This window comes from Gorilla gorilla, chromosome 4, assembly GCF_029281585.2.
Source record: "Gorilla gorilla gorilla isolate KB3781 chromosome 4, NHGRI_mGorGor1-v2.1_pri, whole genome shotgun sequence".
In the NCBI taxonomy this organism is placed as follows: Eukaryota; Metazoa; Chordata; class Mammalia; order Primates; family Hominidae; genus Gorilla; species Gorilla gorilla.
This window is the reverse complement of record NC_073228.2, coordinates 12,226,963-12,246,012: the sequence shown is the minus strand read 5'-3', so window position 1 is coordinate 12,246,012 and position 19,050 is coordinate 12,226,963. Positions and strand designations below refer to the sequence as shown.

At 55.7% G+C, this 19,050-nt stretch overlaps 1 protein-coding gene across 1 annotated transcript; it reads left to right on the top strand.

The window, feature by feature from the left end:
• The first annotated feature begins 6,780 nt into the window (after positions 1–6,780).
• Positions 6,781–18,181, top strand: ENPP7 (ectonucleotide pyrophosphatase/phosphodiesterase 7). The gene is made up of 6 exons (XM_004040862.3): positions 6,781–7,231; positions 9,328–9,473; positions 11,084–11,710; positions 13,048–13,267; positions 13,923–14,069; positions 17,715–18,181. Exons 1-5 carry the CDS (start codon positions 6,886–6,888, stop codon positions 14,051–14,053), a joined length of 1,470 nt encoding a protein of 489 aa, XP_004040910.3. The 5' UTR covers positions 6,781–6,885; the 3' UTR covers positions 14,054–14,069; positions 17,715–18,181.
• Positions 18,182–19,050: the final 869 nt, after the last annotated feature.

Genomic DNA, 19,050 nt, shown 5'->3' with positions numbered 1-19,050 from the left:
TTTCAAATAATAATAACTTATCAGTCGGGCATGGTGGCTCATGCCTGTAATCCCAGCACTTTAGGAGGCTGAGACGGGTGGATCACCTGAGGTCAGGAATTCAAGACCACCCTGGGCAACATGGCGAAACCCCATCTCCACTAAAAATAAAAACAAATTAGCCGGGCGTGGTGGCACACACCTGTAATCCCAGCTACTTGGGAGGCTGAGGCAGGAGAATCATTTGAACCCTGGAGGCAGAGGTTGCAGTGAATGGATATTGCACCATTGCACTCAAGCCTGGGCAATGAGTGAAATTCTCTCTCGAAAACATAAATAATAATAATAATAACTTATCAATGCTGGCTCCTTAATTGTGTAAAGTACCACCCTAATAGTCAACATTAATAGCAGGGGAAACTGGGTGCAGGGAACGTGGGAACTCTATATTGTCTTCGCAATTTTTCTGCAAACCTAAAACTGTCGTAAAATAAAAAGTTCTGTCAAAACAGAAAGTATGTTAGATATTTGCATGCATTTGTCCTCTTAATTTATTTACTCATGCAACAAAGATGCATTAAGCACCTGTGCTGTGCTGGACACTCTCCCAGGCTCTGGTGATACCATGATGAGCTAATATGGCAGGCCCCTGCTTCAGAGAGCCTGACCTCACCGTCTACCTGAAGGCTCAGCACGAAGAGTATGGGGAAATTTCAGGTGACAGATATAAAGGACAAATGTTTATCCAAAAAATAGATTCTAGGCCTGGCACAGTGGCTCACGCCTGGAATCCCAGCACTTTGGAAGACGGAGGAGGGTGGATCATCTGAGGTCAGGAGTTAGAGACCAGCCTAGCCAACATGGTGAAACCCCGCCCCTACTAAAAATCCAAAAATTAGCCAGGCGTGGCGGCACAAGCCTATAGTCCCAGCTACTTGGGAGGCTGAGGCAGGAGAATCGCTTGAAACTGGGAGGCAGAGGTTGCAGTGAACTGCGATCCAGCCTGGGGCCTGGGCAACAAGAGGGAAACTCTGTCTAAAAAAAAAAAAAAAAAATATATATATATATATATATATATATTATTCCAAAAGTATAAATTCAGAAGAATGTGCATTATGGCCAGACTCCACATGCTCAGCATGAAGTGGATGGGGGAAATTTCAGGTGACAAATATAAAGGACAAATGTTTATCAAAAAAAATATATTCCAAAAGTATAGATTCAAAAGAATATGCATTGTAGCCAGGCTCACATCTGTATTCCCAGCACTTTGGGAGGCCAAGGTGGGAGGATCACTTGAGCCCAGGAGTTCAAGACCAGCCTGGACAATATAGAGAGACCCCGTCTCTGTTTTTCAATAAATAAATAAGAAAGAAAAAAAAAGGAAAAAATATGCATTGCAACATACATAAGGAACCGATTAAACCATAAGAGTTAACGCTGGGCTCGCACAGTGGCTCATGTTTGTAATCCCAGCACTTTGGGAGGCCGAGGTGGGAGGATTACTTAAGCCCAGGAGTTCAAGACTGGCCTGGGCAACATAAGGAGACCCTGTCTCTACTAAAAATTTAAAAATTGGCCGGGTGCGGTGGCTCACGCCTGTAATCCCAGCACTTTGCAAGGCCGAGGCGGGAGGATCACGAGGTCAGGAGATCGAGACCATCCTGGCTAACATGGTGAAACCCCGTCTCTACTGAAAACACACACAAAAAAATTAGCCGGGCGTGGTGGCGGGCACCTGTAGTCCCAGCTACTCGGGAGGCTGAGGCAGGAGAATGGTGTGAACCCAGGAGGCTGAGCTTGCAGTGAGCCGAGATGGCACCACTGCACTCCAGCCTGAGCGACAGAGCAAGACTCCGTCTCAAAAAAAAAAAAAAGAAAAAAAGAAATTAACCAGGTGTGGTGGTGTGCGCCTGTAGTCCCAGTTATGCGGGAGGCTGAAGTAGGAGAATCACTTCAGCCCGGGAGATAGAGGCTACAGCAAGCCGTGATCATGCCACTCCACTCCAGCCTAGGCGACAGAGCGAGACCCTGTCTCACACACACACACACACACACACACACACACACACACACAAAATTCAGTGCTGAAGAACCCACTTAATCAGTGGTCGAGGATAATAAAAGTCCTCACATGGGGAGTTAGAGACAAGAAATCATGACGTGGAAAATCTCCCAGTTTCTCTGGCTTGATACTTTAAGATATCTTTACACGCCTATGACACTATCGAAAAGGAATAAAAAGATAAAACCCAATAAAGGTAGCACCGGGTGGGGCAGAGGGGATATTTACATTAACTCGTGGCTGCTGGTGCTATCGACTGCTTCAACCTTTCCTGTGTTAAAGAAGAAACATTTGGCCGGGAGTCATGGCTCGCACCTGTAATCCCAACACTGTGGGAGGCTGAAGTGGGAGGATCGCTTGAGTCCAGGAGTTCAAGACCAGCCTGAGCAACATAGCAAGACCCCATCTCTATTAAAAATAATAATCATATGGCCAGGTGCGGTGGCTCATGCCTGTAATCCTAGCACTTTGGAAGGCCGAGGTGGGTGGATCATGAGGTCAGGAGTTCAAGACCAGCCTGGTCAAGATGGTGAAACCCTGTCTCTACTAAAAATACAAGAGTTAGCCAGGCATGGTGGCAGTGAGCTGAGATCATGCCACTGCACTCCAGCCTGGGCAAAAGAGCAAGACTCCGTCTCAAAAAATAATAATAATAATAATTTTTTAAATAAAGAAAAAAACTATTCATGACTCTTGTTAAAGACAGGTAGGAAGACCTTATTCCAGGGGGGCTACCACAGTGGGGTTTAGCTGTAGGAGAGCGAGATTGGGCTCAGTCTCACTCTACCAAGGACGAGTAGGACGTGCAGTCCAGGAGCAAGTGTGCCGGGTGGGTGGAAAATGACTAAGAGGAGACATTGAGGAGAGGGGATGCTTGCTTGGCCAACTCAGCAGAAATCTTCCTGAAAGCAGGCCAGGGTAACAAGATATCGAGAGTGGAGGATGAGGAATCTGATCAAATACTGACGATGATCACATAGGATTTCCACTAAACTGACTCGGCAGGACTCTTACTAAACCTGAACTAAACAAGCCGAGGACAGAGCCCAAGGTCAGCGCCTTGAAGGCTTAGTGGAGTAGAGTTAGGTAGAGGAAAGGGTCTGTCAACTGACAGCCATCTGATCATAAGAGCCAAGTAGCTTTTCCATCCTTTGTCCAATAATCTTTCTCTAAGCACTGTACCCCAGGGAAAGAAGGCAAAGGAAAAGGAAAAAGTCAGTGGTGTCAAGATACTCACAGCTGCATTATTTTTGTTTGTTTGTTTTGTTGTGTTTTTTGAGACAGAGTCTCGGTCTGTTGGCCAGGCTAGAGTGCAGTAGTGTGATCTCGCCTCACTGCAATCTCCTCCTCCCAGGTTCAAGCAATTCCCATGCCTCAGCCTCCCAAGTAGCTGGGATTACAGGTGCGCACCACCATGCCCAGCTAATTTTTGTATTTTTAGCAGAGATGGGTTTTCACCACGTTGGCCAGGCTGAACTGCACCATTTTAAAATAAAATGTTGTCAATAGCCCCAAAGCCTGACAATAGAATCCCAAGTGAACAAAGGCTGGTAAATTGCTGCCTCTTGAAGCAGCTGAAGCTGAATGCTGGGGCTCGGAAGCCAGAACGCTTGGGTTCCAGCTCAGCTCCTCCAGTCACCAAGTGATTTTAACCTCTCTCTGCCTCAGTTTCCAACCTGTAAACTGAGGACTGTACTAACTCCTACCTCAAGAACTACCTCCAAGCTTCAGTGAGATCGTGGCTATTGCCCAGTGCCCACGGACTGAAGGAAATGTCCTGTAGCCACGAGCTACAATCAACCACCGCACACCCTTTCCATCCAAGTGCTCTATAAGATCGCGGAGAAAATGGAAACATATGTGGGGTGACCCAAGGAGTTCCCCAGCAAAGCAGGATTGAGGTACAGAGCCAAAAACCAGAGGAAGAGTTACCCAAGCGTGGCTGGGATGTCTTGAGAGGAGCAGGAGCAGACCTTTCATGCCATCTCCAGACCAGGCCCAGGCAGGTAAGAGGGTGAACAGGACCAGCAATTTGCACAACTCCGGGGACCGACAGGAGAACCTGCAGAACCACGGACCCCAGACCTGCGAGCCACCAAGATCTGCGCCGGCCTCAAGCACACCCCAAATGCACCCCAGCCGGGGCCTGGCCAGGCCCCTGGACCACTGCCTCGGCTCCTCACTCAGGCCCTGCCTCCCTGGCGGCCCTCTCGAGCCCCACCCCACAGCCAGCTCCTGCTTAAACCTAGCAATGCCCCCCAGGCCTGGAATTCTATTATCAGCTTGAACTAGGTCCGGCTGAGAGTGACAGGAAACCCAGATAATGGAAATTGCAACGAGGCAGAGTGTGTTAATTCTCCCCGGGAGGATGCAGTCTGGAGCTGAGCTACACAGGACGCTGGGGACCAGGCCCCTTCTGCGCACCCCGGCCATCCCCGGGGAGCCCCTCATCAGGCGGCTTAGGGTGGCTTGCCAGCCAGAGGCATCAGATGGAGGAAAAAATCAAAAAAGAAGAGAAGCAAAGCTAGCTTCTGGCAAAAGGCTGGGACTGCTACGTGACATTCTCCTTTTGCCCCATTGGTCAAAATGTGGTCACGTGGCCATGCTTTGCTGCAAGGAATGCTGGGAAATGTAGTCTTTCTTCTTAGCAGCCATCTTATCATGGAAAGAGGGGAGAACAGATATTAGGGGACAACTAACCAGCTCTGCCACAGCGGAAAATCCAGATTCCGCCACGGCCTACAGGCTCCTCCTGGTCGACCCCCTCGGGAGCCCGGATGCCTCCCTTCCTCCATGCCTGGTCCCTCTGCCTGAAGCCTTTCCCGCCCTCTCTCCTGGCTCCATGCATCCTGTGGGCCTCCCCCAACGCTGGTGCCAGCAAAGCCCGATCTCCTCTCCCGAGGCCGCCTGCACTCCCCCTGTGCGTGCATCGTAACCTGTGTCCCTGACTCACAGGGATCCTTACCCTCCCCAAGGTCTGTGCTCCCCAGGGAGGAGCCAAACCTCTAGGTGCCCTGAGCCCCAGCCCTGCAGAGCAGGCACCCCACGCAGTGGTTGCAGGCACCGGGCAGTCGCTCCATCCTGGTTTTCAGCTTTTGGTGCACAGAAGCATGAAGAAGAGGGGTCACTGGCACGGAGTCCTCCTTGAGAGTGCGTTCCAGTCGGCCAGGCAGGGGCAGCCGGGGATCCGTACCAGTGGTCCCTGCCCACCTGGGTTAGGAAAGGCTGGCTGGCCTGGGGAGGCTGTGGACGGCGTCTGCGGTGTCATCTGAGTGCCACGGCCATCACTTCGAGACAGCGTCTGCTTGCTGCAGCCAGCCAAAGGTCTTAAGGAAGGCTGGGGCCACTGTCGGCAGGTGTGTGGCTCCAGATTGAAATTGTGACAATACCTCCAGCCATGCCCTTCCGTCTTCCCACCATGCAATCCAGCGCACCACCTCCCAGCAAAACCTCCAGGATCCGCCTCAAACCCAGCCCCATCCCACAGCCACCACCCTGGTCAGGGCCACCAATAGCTCTTGCTCAGACACAGGCAGTCACCTCTCCAGGGAGCACCCAGTGTCCATTCTGCCCTCGTTCTGGTCTATCCTTCACCCACAAATGGAGAGTGTATTTTAGCATTAGATCAGTTCATGTCACTCTCTTGCTTAAAACCCGCCCCTGGCTTCCACTGCCTGGCACGAGAATCACCGCTGCCTGCCCCACGGGACTGGACCTGCCACCCCTGCCACCTGCCCCATGCCTGCTGCCCTAGCTCATGGTCCCCCAGAGTCACTGGCCTCCACCATCCTCTCAGCGAAACCCCACCAGCCACCACTGCGTGCCGCCCACCCACCCCGCCAGCCTCTCCATCACGTCTTCCTGCCTTCCCTTCTTTTGGGAAACTGTTTTTTTCTTGTTTGTTCATTTTATCTTCTGTGTCCCCAACTCGAATGGAGGCCACGAGGAACATTGTCTGTCTCATTCACTTCTGTGTCCCCAGAACCTAGAACCATGCCTGGCACACAGAACGTGCTTAATAGGTACTGAGACAGAGACATACAGGGAAGGAAAGAGGGAGAGAGACAGAGAAAGAGAGAGAAAATAAGAGAAGGGGAAGGAGAGATGGCGGAGAGGGAGGGAGAACCGCACACTGAATCCAGGGGTTCCTCTCCCACCCCTCATGTGCCCATGGTAACAAGGGAGTCCCCCTCTTCTGACCCCTTGTTGTCATCAAACAAGAACGTCCGAGCCCCAGGCACCCTCTGAAATTCCCAAGAAGGAAGCACCCCAAGAAGGGAGGCGCACAGGACGCTGCTCTGGAGCCATCAGGTTCCCGGTCTGCTCACCACGCTCAAGGAGCCCCTTAACGGGACCAGGAGGAGAAGAGGCACCCAGCCTGGGGTTCCCCCCGGACAAGGCCATGCTGTGACCCAGGCTTGGTCCTGGCCCTGACCATGGGAAGCCCACCCCACAGGCCCTCACCCAGGCAGGCCTGAGGCCCATGCACCACTAAAGGCCTGGAGAGGGGGTCCCACCCCAGCCTCACCTGGGTCCCCTGGGGTCAGGGTGAGCTGGGACAGAGGGACCACCTATTGCTATGGGAGAGGGAGAGGGCACGACTTTCCCAGTGGAATGGGCTCCTGCTGTGCTCTGAGCCCTGGGTCACTGTCCCCACTCTGGGGAGGGAGGGGAGGAGCCTGGAGCACCAAGGGTGTGGCTGGCAATAAAGGCAGATGCTCAAGTTGATGCCACCCCACGCACGTGAGGCTGGGGCCAGGGGTGGCACTGACACGGCTGGGGAGCCCACTCCCGAGGTACGACCCGGGGATGTGCACAGCCACATTCCAAAGACGCACGGGATGAGATCAGCCTGGGTGACCCTGGGACTTTGTCCTCCTCGGCAGGAGCCAGCCCCGTGCACCCTGTGTGCCTGTCCATCTGGAAGGCCCAGCATGAGAGGCCCGGCCATCCTCCTCACTGTGGCTCTGGCCATGCTCCTGGCTCCCGGGGCCGGGGCGCCGGTACAAAGTCAGGGCTCCCAGAACAAGCTGCTCCTGGTGTCCTTCGACGGCTTCCGCTGGAACTATGACCAGGACGTGGACACCCCCAACCTGGACGCCATGGCCCGAGACGGGGTGAAGGCACGCTACATGACCCCCGCCTTTGTCACCATGACCAGCCCCTGCCACTTCACCCTGGTCACCGGTGAGTACTGCCCTGTGACGGGGCCTGGGGGTGGGAGGGCCTGAGAAACCAGATGGCACAGAGCCCTGTCGTGCAGGATAAAGGGGAGAGGTCCTTGCTCCAGGCACAGGACAGAGCCAAGGGGACCATTAGGAATCCTCACCGTTGGTAGCAACAGATCCGGGACAAAGAAAAATGACCAGGGGGGTCCTTAAACCCGTGGCCACAGCCAGGGCAGCAACCCCAGAAGGCCTCAGGAGGAGGGGAGTGTGGCGGGCTCCCCGCTGTCTCCCATGGCTCCCCTCCCCTGCCCGCCCCACCAGCTGGCTGTGTCAGCCTCTCCCTCTCCCTTCCATCCTTTCCATTTTCCACCCAACACCTCCCTGACAGATCTGCCCAGGCTGTAGACAATACAGACATAGGTTTTTAAAAAGCCAAATATGGGGCCAGGCTCAGTGGCCCACGCCTGTAATCCCAGCACTTTGAGAGGGTGAGGCGAGCAGATCACTGGAGGTCAGGAGTTCGAGACCAGCCTGGCCAACATGGCGAAACCCCGTCTCTACTAAAAATACAAACATTAGCCAGGCATGATGGTGCATGCTTGTAATCCCAGCTACTTGGGAGGCTGAGACAGGAGAATTGCATGAACCCAGGAGGTGGAAGTTGCAGTGAGCTGAGATCGCACCACTGCACTCCAGCCTGGGTGACAAAGCAAGACTGCATATAATATATATGTGTATATATATATATATATATATGAGGCCAAGGCAGGAGGATTGCTGGAGTCCAGGAGGTAGAGGCTGCAGCGAGCTGCAATCACACCACTGCACTCCAGCCTGGGTGACAGAGCAAGACCCTGTGTCAAAAAAACAAGCAATAATAAAATAATAAAAAGCCAAGTACCACAAAAAAGGTGTTAGAGAGTTGAAAAGCAATTGGCCCTCCCTAGGGGCTCAGCCACCTCCCAAACCTGGGTCATCCTCCAAAGACCCTGCGTGGGTGTCCCAGGGCGCCTGCAACAAAGAACTGCAGACTGGCTTAAACCCACAGAAACGGATCCGCGTGCTTCTGGAGGCCAGAAGGCCAAACCCAGGGCATTGCAGGGCTCCACCCACCTGGAAGGTTCCAGCAGAGGCTCCCTCCTCACCTCTTCTGGCTCCTGGGGCCTCAGCAATCCTTGGCATTCCTGGGCTGGTGGCAGCATCACTCCGACCTCTCCCCACGTCTCCCCAGGGCCTCTCCCCACGTCTCCCCAGGGCCTTTCCCCTGTGTGTGTGTGTCTGTATTCAGACTTTCCTCTTCTCACTAGTACACCAGTCGCTGAATTTCGGGTCCACACTTCTCCGGTATACATCCCCTTACCCTAGCTAATCACATCTGCAAAGACCCTATTTCTAAATAAGGCCACGTTCTAAGGTTCCAAGTGAGCATGAATGTGGTGGGACACCATTCACCCCAACACAGGCAGCTCATCCCCACACCAGCCTTTCTGCCCCTTCTAACCGCAAATGGAGGTGTGCGGGTCTCCCGTCTGCGCAGCGCCTCTTTCGCTCTCTGTATCGCAGATGAGGGCAGGAGGGACCTTCTCCACATCATCTCTCCTTTTGCACCTTTTGGACTTAGTACCATGTGCACGTGTGTCCTGTACAAAAATAAATTCAAAAACTCTCCTGGAGCTCCACGTGGTTCACTGAAATTCCTGCCTGGGATCTCATCTGATGGCTGGGCCATCATTTATTTAATGAATTCCTTCCTGACGGCCGTGGAGGTCACCCGCAATCTTTTGCTAAAGCAAACAAGGCTGCCACCAGGATCCCTGCACACGCATTCGTGCCTGTGTGCCCGTCCAGCTGTGGGACAAACTGAAAGTGGAAGTGCGATTGCTAAAACAGGTCAAAGAACACGGGTCTATTTGTCTCGGACATGACCTCGAACCTTGGCTCCCACGGGGCAGTGCAGGAGGAAGTCTGCTCCCCCCAGCCCTGCCCCAGGCCCACTCCCCACCCAGCACACAGGGAAACCTGGGCTGTTTTGACTTCGCCTCTTCCAGCCCTGGGTCCGGCCTTCGCTGTGACCCCGGTCCATCCCGCCGCCCTCTGCACCTCTTCCTCCCTCAGGCAAATATATCGAGAACCACGGGGTGGTTCACAACATGTACTACAACACCACCAGCAAGGTGAAGCTGCCCTACCACGCCACGCTGGGCATCCAGAGGTGGTGGGACAACGGCAGCGTGCCCATCTGGATCACAGCCCAGAGGCAGGTAATGTCACCCCCGCCCATACTGACATCGCAGAGCACGGGGGCACCTAGGCCCAGGCGAGGCTTGGAACCATGTGAGATCCACGGCAGGTCCCTTCCCCACTCCAGGGTCTGGGGGCTCCTGGCCTACCCTGGCACAGAAGGGTGTGAAGTAGGGCCCCAAAAGGGGCAGGTGGTGGGTGCTGGTGAGGACTAACCAGTGAGCTACGTCCGGCTCGGCCCATGGACACAGCCCTGCCTGGTCCTCTCTGGGGGGCCCTGGGAGCAAGAGGGATTGCTCTGTCCCCCTAGTCGGAGGGAGAACTGCACCCTTGGGCCCTGCAGCATTGGGGGTGAGGGTCGGACAGGGAAGATCACTGTGACTCAACAAGAAAGCGTTTAACAATTAGACGACTTTCTCCCTTTCCACATCCCTGTCACAGCTGAACAGCTAAATTCTAAAGGGCCAAAGATAAAATGAGAGGTGGGTTACAGTATTGACCCAGGAACCCCACCCCCCCACCCCCCAGTTTGCAATGCTCTGGGGGCTTCCTGGCCCAGAGGCGAGGCTTCCAGTAAACAAAGTCAGTGGAGGTTTCCAAGATGAGGCTGGAATAAATATCAGAGCCCACACCCACCCCAGAGCCAAGGTATCCACTCAAGCCGGGGTTCCCTCGCTCCAGAAGGATCATAGACACAGTCAGGGCTCCTTCCACCGGCTGGTGAGCAGGAAGCCAAGGTAGAGACCCTGGCATCGCAAGGCTCTTGATCCAGTGAAAGAATATCGTGGGGAAGTGGATGGGCAGGTGGGGTGGACAGAGGGCCCGGGGGAACACACAAATTCTAAATAAAGCAGCAGTTGAGTTAGGGGCAGACAGGCGGCCAGGCAGAAGGCTGGAGGGGCAGGTGGATAGGACACATGAAACAGACAGACTCATGCCTGGACCAGAGCCCAGCAGGGCAGGCCAGACTGAGGGTCAGAAGGAGATGCTTTCTGGGCAGTGTGGCCTCAAAGCAGGCATCACAGCCCAGTGATGAGGCAGACACTGCGTATCTGGGAACATTTTTTTTTTTTTTTTTTTGAGACGGAGTCTCACTCTGTCGCCCAGGCTGGAGTGCAGTGGCGCGATCTCCGCTCACTGCAAGCTCCGCCTCCCGGGTTTACGCCATTCTCCTGCCTCAGCCTCCCAAGTAACTGGGACTACAGGCGCCCGCCACCACACCTGGCTAATTTTTTTGTATTTTCAGTAGAGACAGGGTTTCACCGTGTTAGCCAGGATGGTCTCCATCTCCTGACCTCGTGATCCGCCGGCCTTGGCCTCCCAAAGTGCTGGGATTACAGGCATGACTACTGCGCCCGGCCTCTGGGAACATCTTTATACTGATGTCTTTCTTGTTTAGTGCTCAAGTCCAGTGGACACCTGTTGTTTCCTCTATAAAATCAGGTTTTACCCCCATAGAACATGAGATCAGGGATGTTTTAGAAATTAAAGGCCCCGCAGCTGCAGCCAGGAGCAGGGATGGGTGGGTGGAACAGAGAAGTAGGCACGTGGAGGACAAATGTGTTCACAGGCATGAGACAAGGGGCAGCCCACTGAGGAGTCCTGTCTTTCACGCTGCCTTGTCTGGCAGGGCCTGAGGGCTGGCTCCTTCTTCTACCCGGGCGGGAACGTCACCTACCAAGGGGTGGCTGTGACGCGGAGCCGGAAAGAAGGCATCGCACACAACTACAAAAATGAGACGGAGTGGAGAGCGAACATCGACGCGGTGATGGCGTGGTTCACAGAGGAGGACCTGGATCTGGTCACACTCTACTTCGGGGAGCCGGACTCCACGGGCCACAAGTACGGCCCCGAGTCCCCGGAGAGGAGGGAGATGGTGCGGCAGGTGGACCGGACCGTGGGCTACCTCCGGGAGAGCATCGCGCACAACCACCTCACAGACCGCCTCAACCTGATCGTCACATCCGACCACGGCATGACGACCGTGGACAAACGGGCTGGCGACCTGGTCGAATTCCACAAGTTCCCCAACTTCACCTTCCGGGACATCGAGTTTGAGCTCCTGGACTACGGACCAAACGGGATGCTGCTCCCTAAAGAAGGGAGGCTGGAGAAGGTGTACGATGCGCTCAAGGACGCCCACCCCAAGCTCCACGTCTACAAGAAGGAGGCGTTCCCCGAGGCCTTCCACTACGCCAACAACCCCAGGGTCACACCCCTGCTGATGTACAGCGACCTTGGCTACGTCATCCATGGGGTGAGTCGCCTGCTGGAGGTACCACCTCCAGGGGCTCCCTCCCCAGGCTCTGGGTCTCCTTTTTTTTTTTTTTTTGAGACCAGGGTCTTGCTCTGTTGCCTAGGCTGGAGTGCAATGGCAGGATCTCAGCTCACTGCAGCCTTAAACTCCCAGGCTCAAGCGATCCTTCCACCTCAGCCTCCTGAGTAGCTGAGACCACAGGTGCACGCCACCATGCCTGGCTAATTTTTGTGTGTGTTTTGTTTTGTTTCATTTGAGACAGAGTTTCACTCTTGTCATCCAGGCTGGAGGGTAATGGTGCGATCTTGGCTCGCTGCATCCTCCACCTCCTGGGTTCAAGCGATTCTCCTGCCTCAGCCCTCTGAGGCATTACAGGCGCCTGCCACCATGCCTGACTAATTTTTTGTATTTTTAGTGGAGACAGAGTTTCACCATGTTGGCCAGGCTGGTCTCGAACTTCTGGCATCAGGTGATCCACCCACCTCAGCCTCCCAAAGTTATGGGATTCAAGTGTGAGCCACCGTGCCCAGCTGATGTTTGTATTTTTTTTTGCAGAGACAGGGTTTTGCATGTTGCCCAGGCTGGTCTCAAACTCCTGGGCTGAAGCAATCCTCCTGCCTGGGCCTCCCAAAGTGCTGGAATTACAGGGGTGAGCCACTGCGTCTGGCCTCTCCTTCCATCTCCACAGAGGCACTTCCAGTTTGAGGAGTGTCAGCACCGAAGGGACACTTCCTTCACTATGCAGTAGGGTGTGTGCACATCTGTGTGTGCCCTCCACATTCAGGCACCAGGCAGTGGGAGTGTGTGTGCACGTCTGTATCCATCATGACCAAGCACTGTGTGATAGGCATGTGTGTGTGTGTGTGTGTGTGAGTCCTACGTGTCCAGGGTAAAGTGTAGAAGTCTAGCCCCAAGGGTGACATGGAAGAGGTAGGAAAGAGTCAGGAGCCCAACCTCCCCTCAGCAGAGAGCACAGGGATGCTGAGCCGGAAGCAAAGCACAGATTAGGGAGCAGACATCCCCGGAAAGGAAGTGACCGATGGGAGGCAGCATTCAACACCACACAGGCGGCAGGCCCCGAAGCCTGGAGCTGCCCGCTCCACTCCCATTTTCTCAGGGTCTGGTCTCCGTTCATTTAACTGGACCTTCCCTGAACTTCACTCTTTAGGGTGACTGATCTTTGGAGGCTCAGAATTCGGGGAAACTGAGTCTTGGAACCCCTCCAGCCCCCACGTTGGTGCTCCTTCCTAAGGGGGTGTTCATAGGGTGGATAGGGTAGGCGGAGAGGGTCTGTTGCTCCCAGCAAGGACCCAGGACCCTTGCCCGCTCCCCGGCAGAGAATTAACGTCCAGTTCAACAATGGGGAGCACGGCTTTGACAACAAGGACATGGACATGAAGACCATCTTCCGCGCTGTGGGCCCTAGCTTCAGGGCTGGCCTGGAGGTGGAGCCCTTTGAGAGCGTCCACGTGTACGAGCTCATGTGCCAGCTGCTGGGCATCGTGCCCGAGGCCAACGATGGGCACCCAGCTACCCTGCTGCCCATGCTGCACACAGGTGAGGGCAGGGTGCCCCAAATCCCCGCCTGCTCTGGTGTGTACATGTGTGCACACGTGGGTGCCTGCATGCCTGTGACCAGGACACCCTTGAGCCCCGAGTGGGGCCGCCTCCCCTGGCTTTGGAGAACACCAGAATCTCTCACATTCCCACAACACGTGACCTCTCACGAGCACCTCATGCATCTCGGGCGGCACGAGAGGACGAGGGGGAGGAGTGGGCAGCCTTGCTCAAGAAGGGGATGGAGGGAGCGAGGGTGGCCCAGGCGGGCCTGCTGTGCAGAGCCCACCTCCTGGCTGCTGGATCCCCACTCCCCACTCCCCACCACAGCAACCTGAGGGCCTCCTTTCTGGAATCTTCCTGTATCAGCCTCCCACACACACACCTCCCCACCGGAACCTGCCCCATCTTGGTGACAAAGGCCACCTGGAAACTGACAAGGTGGCGCCCCCGGTGGGGGCCTGGCTGGAGAGGGGTGGGCTCTACTGAGCAGGGCTATGAAGGGCCGTGGTGGACAAGGGCCATGGGACCAAGGGGGCGGTGAAAGAGGAAGTAGGGGCTCGTGGGGACCACCAGAGGACCCCGAGTTTACTGTGGAGGAGCTGGGGTGAGGAGCCATCCCTCTCTCCCTCACGGGTCCTCTGGCTTTCCTTAGAGTCTGCTCTTCCGCCTGATGGAAGGCCTACTGTCCTGCCCAAGGGAAGATCTTCTCTGCCGCCCAGCAGCAGGCCCCTCCTCCTGATGGGACTGCTGGGGACCGTGATTCTTCTGTCTGAGGTCGCATAACGCCCCATGGCTCAAGGTCAGAGACCCAGAAGGCAGAGGCGGGAGGGTGGCCCCACGCTCCCTGACCCTCCACCCTGATGTCCCAGCTACAGTCCTAGGCAACCAGAACAGAGCTGCCAGGCCCCGCCAAGCAGGTGACTCCCACTGACCTGGCTGCCACAGAGAGGCCATCACCCCTGAGATCCCGAGGCTGACCCTTCCAGCCTCTCTGCTCTGGGCTTGGAGGAGATCTTTCCAGAGCAGACCACCCGGACCAGTGTCCAGAATTCCCACCCTCCCCCAAAAGCCAGAACTCCCTCAGCCTCTGGACAGAGCTGCTGCCTCCCCTCCTTCCTGCCATCTCTGTGCTCCACTGGGATAGCTCGGAAACCGTCACCTGGGGTGCATTTGGGAGGAGAGCTCTGGGGCTGTGTTCCTGGAACTCTCCAGGAGCCTCCTAGGACACACATGAGGTGTGTTTGGTAGGAGAGCACCAGGGCTATATTCCTGGAACTCTCTGGAAGCCCACCTCCAAGGACACGTGTGGGGTGCATTTGGGAGGAGAGCTCCGGGGCTGCGTTCCTGGAACTCTCTGGAAGCCCACCTCCAAGGACATGCATGGGGTGCGTTTGGGAGGAGAGCTCTGGGGCTGTGTTCCTGAAACTCCCCGGGAGCCTCCGAGGACAGTGCTCCCTTGTCTGTCTGTGCAGCCACAACCTCCTAGGCCAAGCAGAAGAAAGTCATTCATTCATCCCGAAAATATGTAACAGGAGCCAGCTCCATGCCACGCTCTGGTCTGGGCTCAGGATATGCAGCGAACAAGACAGTCCAGGACCTGTCGTTTAAAGGTGCAAGAAAGCAGAGAACACAAAAGCAAATGAATCCACGCACAGAGTGCTCAGATGCTTGTGATGGCAAAGAAGAGACGGCCACAGGCAGGGACGAGGCAGGCGCGACCTTTTCATTTGCTCGGCCTGGAATGGCCTCTCTGAGAAGGTGGATTTAGGGAGAAAACCAGAATGACGAGAAGAAGCCAGACACGCCAGGCAGGGGAAAGAGCCAGGGACAGGCCCGCGGTGGGACAGGTTCGGCGTGTTTGGGATGAGACAGAAGGCCAGTGTGCCTGCAGGTTGGCACAGAGCGAGGCTCTAACAGGAGCTGACCACAGCCCCAAGGCAGGAGGTTGTCGGATGCACAGCGGGGAGCCCCAAGCTGAGGTTACACAGGGTCTGAGGTTGATGATTAAATGAGTGGCTCCCACTGCTGGGCCGGGGACAGAAACGGGAGCAGGAAGTGGCCAGTTTGGAGGTGGCTGCAGGGCCCAGCCGGACATTCCAGTGGCGGGGTGGAGAAGCTGCAATGTGCACAGATTCCAAATACCTTTAAGAGGCACGACATTCGAGGTTTGTGGACAGATTATGTGGGAGGGTGAAGAAAATACAAAAATGAAAGATGGGTCCGATGCTTGGGTCCTGAGCCACTTGCTGACATGCTAAACTGTTGGGGACAGGAGTCGGGGGGGGCCGAGACTTGTTTCGGCCGTGATCAGCCTCAATGCCGGTGACGCGGCCACGTGCAGCTGTTCCTGGGCACAGGTTGTGCAGATGAGTCCACAGCCAGGGATGCAGTTTAGTCTGGCAATTTAAATTTGAGACTTGTCAACACAAGCTATGGGACTCAATGAAAGCCCCCAGCCAGAAGGGTGGACTGAGAAGAGATGGTGACCACACCACTCACTGAGAAGGCGGGGCTGGTGAGACAGGAAAAGCCAAGAGCTTGTCATGGGTCAAGAGGGGAATGAGGCCAGGTGCGGTGGCTTCCGCCTGGAATCCCAGTACTTCCGGAGGCCGACGCAGGAGGATCGCTTGAGCCCAGGAGTTCAAGACCAGCCTTGGCAATATAGTTAGACTCCGTCTCTGTAGGAAATTTTTTTTTAATTAGCTGGGCATGGTGGTGCGTGCCTGTAATCCCAGCTACTGGCAGGGAGACTGAGGTGGGAGGATCGCTGGAGCCCGGGAGGTGGAGGCTGCAGTGAGCCTTGTTCCTGCCACTGCACTCCACCATGGGCAAGAGTGAGACCCTGTCTCTACAAAATAAATCAATGAAAGAGAAAGGAGCGGGTTTAGGATTTAGAGAAGTAGGAATGTGGAGATGTGTGTGGTGGGGAGGACCATTCATGCCAAATGTCACATCCGGAAGGGGACCAGAGGACCCTTCAGCCCGAACCCCTCAGGCAGATGAGGATGCTGGAAACCAGAGGCATTAGCTGACTGGTCCAAGGGCACCAAAGAGTGGCCGGTGGTGTGTAAATGCCAGTTTTAAGGTCCTGGTCCCGAGTACTTTCAGCCACAACGCCTGCCTCTCTGTGCTCAGGGGCTTGGGTCCTTGAAGCAAGTCTTCCAGCACTAGGCAGGGAGGTGATAAGGTTTCCATGGCGCTAGAGTCCACAACTATTTGTTCTCCACATTAACCAAGAGAGGGACTCAGAAAAAGTCATTATTCAGACTCACACACAAGGAAATTGAAGCACGGAAAATCAAAGATCATGTGACTCTGCATATTCTCACACGGCTTTTCCCCAGAGGAGCAGCCACGGTGGCGTCCCAGCAAACCAGCTCTCCAGATCCCCCTCAAAAAGCCCTGGTGTTGGCCCTTACCCATTTCTGCAGCGTGAATACTCCCACCATGGCCCATTTCAAGCTACCAACGTGAGGTCACCGAACACAAAGTAGGGAAGAAGCCCGCAGAATCATCTTTCACAAGCAGCATCTGCTGGGCTGAGCAGGTTGCTAAGAGCTGGGGCGTCTGAAGTTTTCATCACAGCCTGGTAAAGTCCATTTGGAACTAGGCTGTTTTCTATGGCTAGCTTCTTTTCTTTTCTTTTTTTTTTTTACACAGATTCTCACTGTGTTGCCCAGGCTGGAGTGCAGTGGTGCAATCACAGCTCACTGCAGCCTCGACCTCCTGGGCTCAAGCAATCCTCCCATCTCAGCCTCCTGAGTAGCTGAGACTACAGGTGTGCACCACCATGCCCAACTAATTTTTTAATTTTTAATTTAAAAAAAGAAAAGCAAGCTATGTTGCCCAGGCTGGTCTCAAACTCCTGGCCTCAAGCGATCCTCCAGCCTTGGCCTCACAAAAAGCTGGGATTACAGGCATGAGCCACTGGGCCCAGTCCCTTGGGCCCGTTTCTTTCCTCTGAAGGTAGCGTTGAAAGTACATGTGGCCAGTTAAAGGCACATTGTGGAACGGACGCAGTCCTTGCCCTGACTTTACAGAGTCCTCCTTCCCCAGCCAGAAAAGCGGGCAGAAGACTAGGGGAAGCTCTTCTGCCTCCTGGGATCCGCACACTGCCAGCCAGGCCTGGGACAGTGCCCACCCCTCCCCTCCCAGCCCTGGGAGAAGGGTCTGAAGCCTGACATCAGCACGCCACCCCCATGTCCACACCTGCCCCGCACCTGTGCCCTCCCAGGAATCCCTACACAGGCCCTTCTCAGCGCAGCCTGGTAGGGCCGCCCCCTTCCACTGCCTGCCGCCCCCCCTCCCCCAGCCCACCATCCTGTTTCCCACGACCCCTCCCTCCCAGTCCAGCCGCACCGCTGCTTCACCTGTCCCACCAGACCCGCCCTCAGCCTGCCCCATCCTCTCCTCCCAGACCAACGCGTGCTGCTTGCTCTTCCAGGAAGCCTCCGGGAGGTGCCCGCAGGCCCTGGGCCGGCTGTCTCGCTGTGATGCTCTGCTGGTCGCGGACGGACCCTGCCTCCCCAGCTTATCCCAGGCCAGAGGCTACATGCCACTGTCCCCGGCAGCGCCAGCCCCTGCTTGACTGTTATGGTGCTGGTAATAAGCCTCGCAGCCCAGGTCCAGGGCCCCCGACGAGCCGGTCCCATAACCGGCCCCCTGCCCCTGCCCCTGCTCCTGCTCCTCCCCTTCGGGCCCCCTCCTCCTGCAAAACCCGCTCCCGAAGCGGCGCTGCCGTCTGCAGCCACGCGGGGGCGCGCGGGAGCTCTGCGGGCACTGGAACCTGCAGACCCGGCCTCGGTCAGCTGGGAGGGGCCCGCCCCGGCACAAAGCACCCATGGGAATAAAGGCCAAGCCGCGACAGTCAGCACGGGGGAGACTTTTCCCTAAAGCCTACCGGTTTCCCGACGGTCCCACCATTGACCCCAGCGTGGCATAAATTTCTAACTCCTTGCCAGGCTTCACAAGCCCCAGGGACCCCTCCATTCTCGTTAGGGATGGGCCCTGGTTGGACGGCTGGCCAGTCCTGGAAAAGGAGTGAGTTTCCTAAAAGGAAGGGGGGAAGGCATGAGGAGGCTTTTTGTGAACGATAGGGAAGCAGCATCTGTAAGCCACAGTGCTCAGCAAGAAATCACGTTAAACCAGGCGGAAACACCACAAAGAAAGTCGCGTGGATTGGCTCTGATACAGGACTGGGGTGGCCGTGGCCAGGAGCCGAGAGACCCTTCCACACCTATTCTCCTGTGCATTAAGAGCATAGGCTTTGGAGTCAGATAAACTCATGTTCCAGCCCTGGCCCCCCACCCAGATGCTGTGGCGTTGGCAAAGCAGTTGACCCTCCCCAGCCTCAGTTTCCTCATCTGAAAAAGTGGGATAATGAGGACCATGCCCGCCTCCCTGGGGTACCTGAGAGTAAGGTGGACACATTGCGGGGAGGCTGGCACAGAGGCTGGCCCCAAGCAGGTGCTCAAGGATGGCAGCCCCTGGGAGGATTAAAATCCTGCCCTGGGAGTTGCTGGGTTTGTCAGTGCCACCCTGCATAGTAAACCAGCTGGGACACCAGGAGACGCAGTCTTTGAAGTCTGAGTTTGTCAGATCTGCCTATTTCCCTGCCTCCAAAGCCCGCAGCCCCTAGCCCCCACCCCGGGTCTCCTGCTTCAGCTCCATGGAGTCTCCAGGGCCCATCCCAGCCTGCTCTCTGCAGCAGCCTGATTGGCTGCCTGGGGCTGAAGTCCTGCCTCAGCTTGAAGAGCCTGGACTTTGGCCTGGCCTGTGGG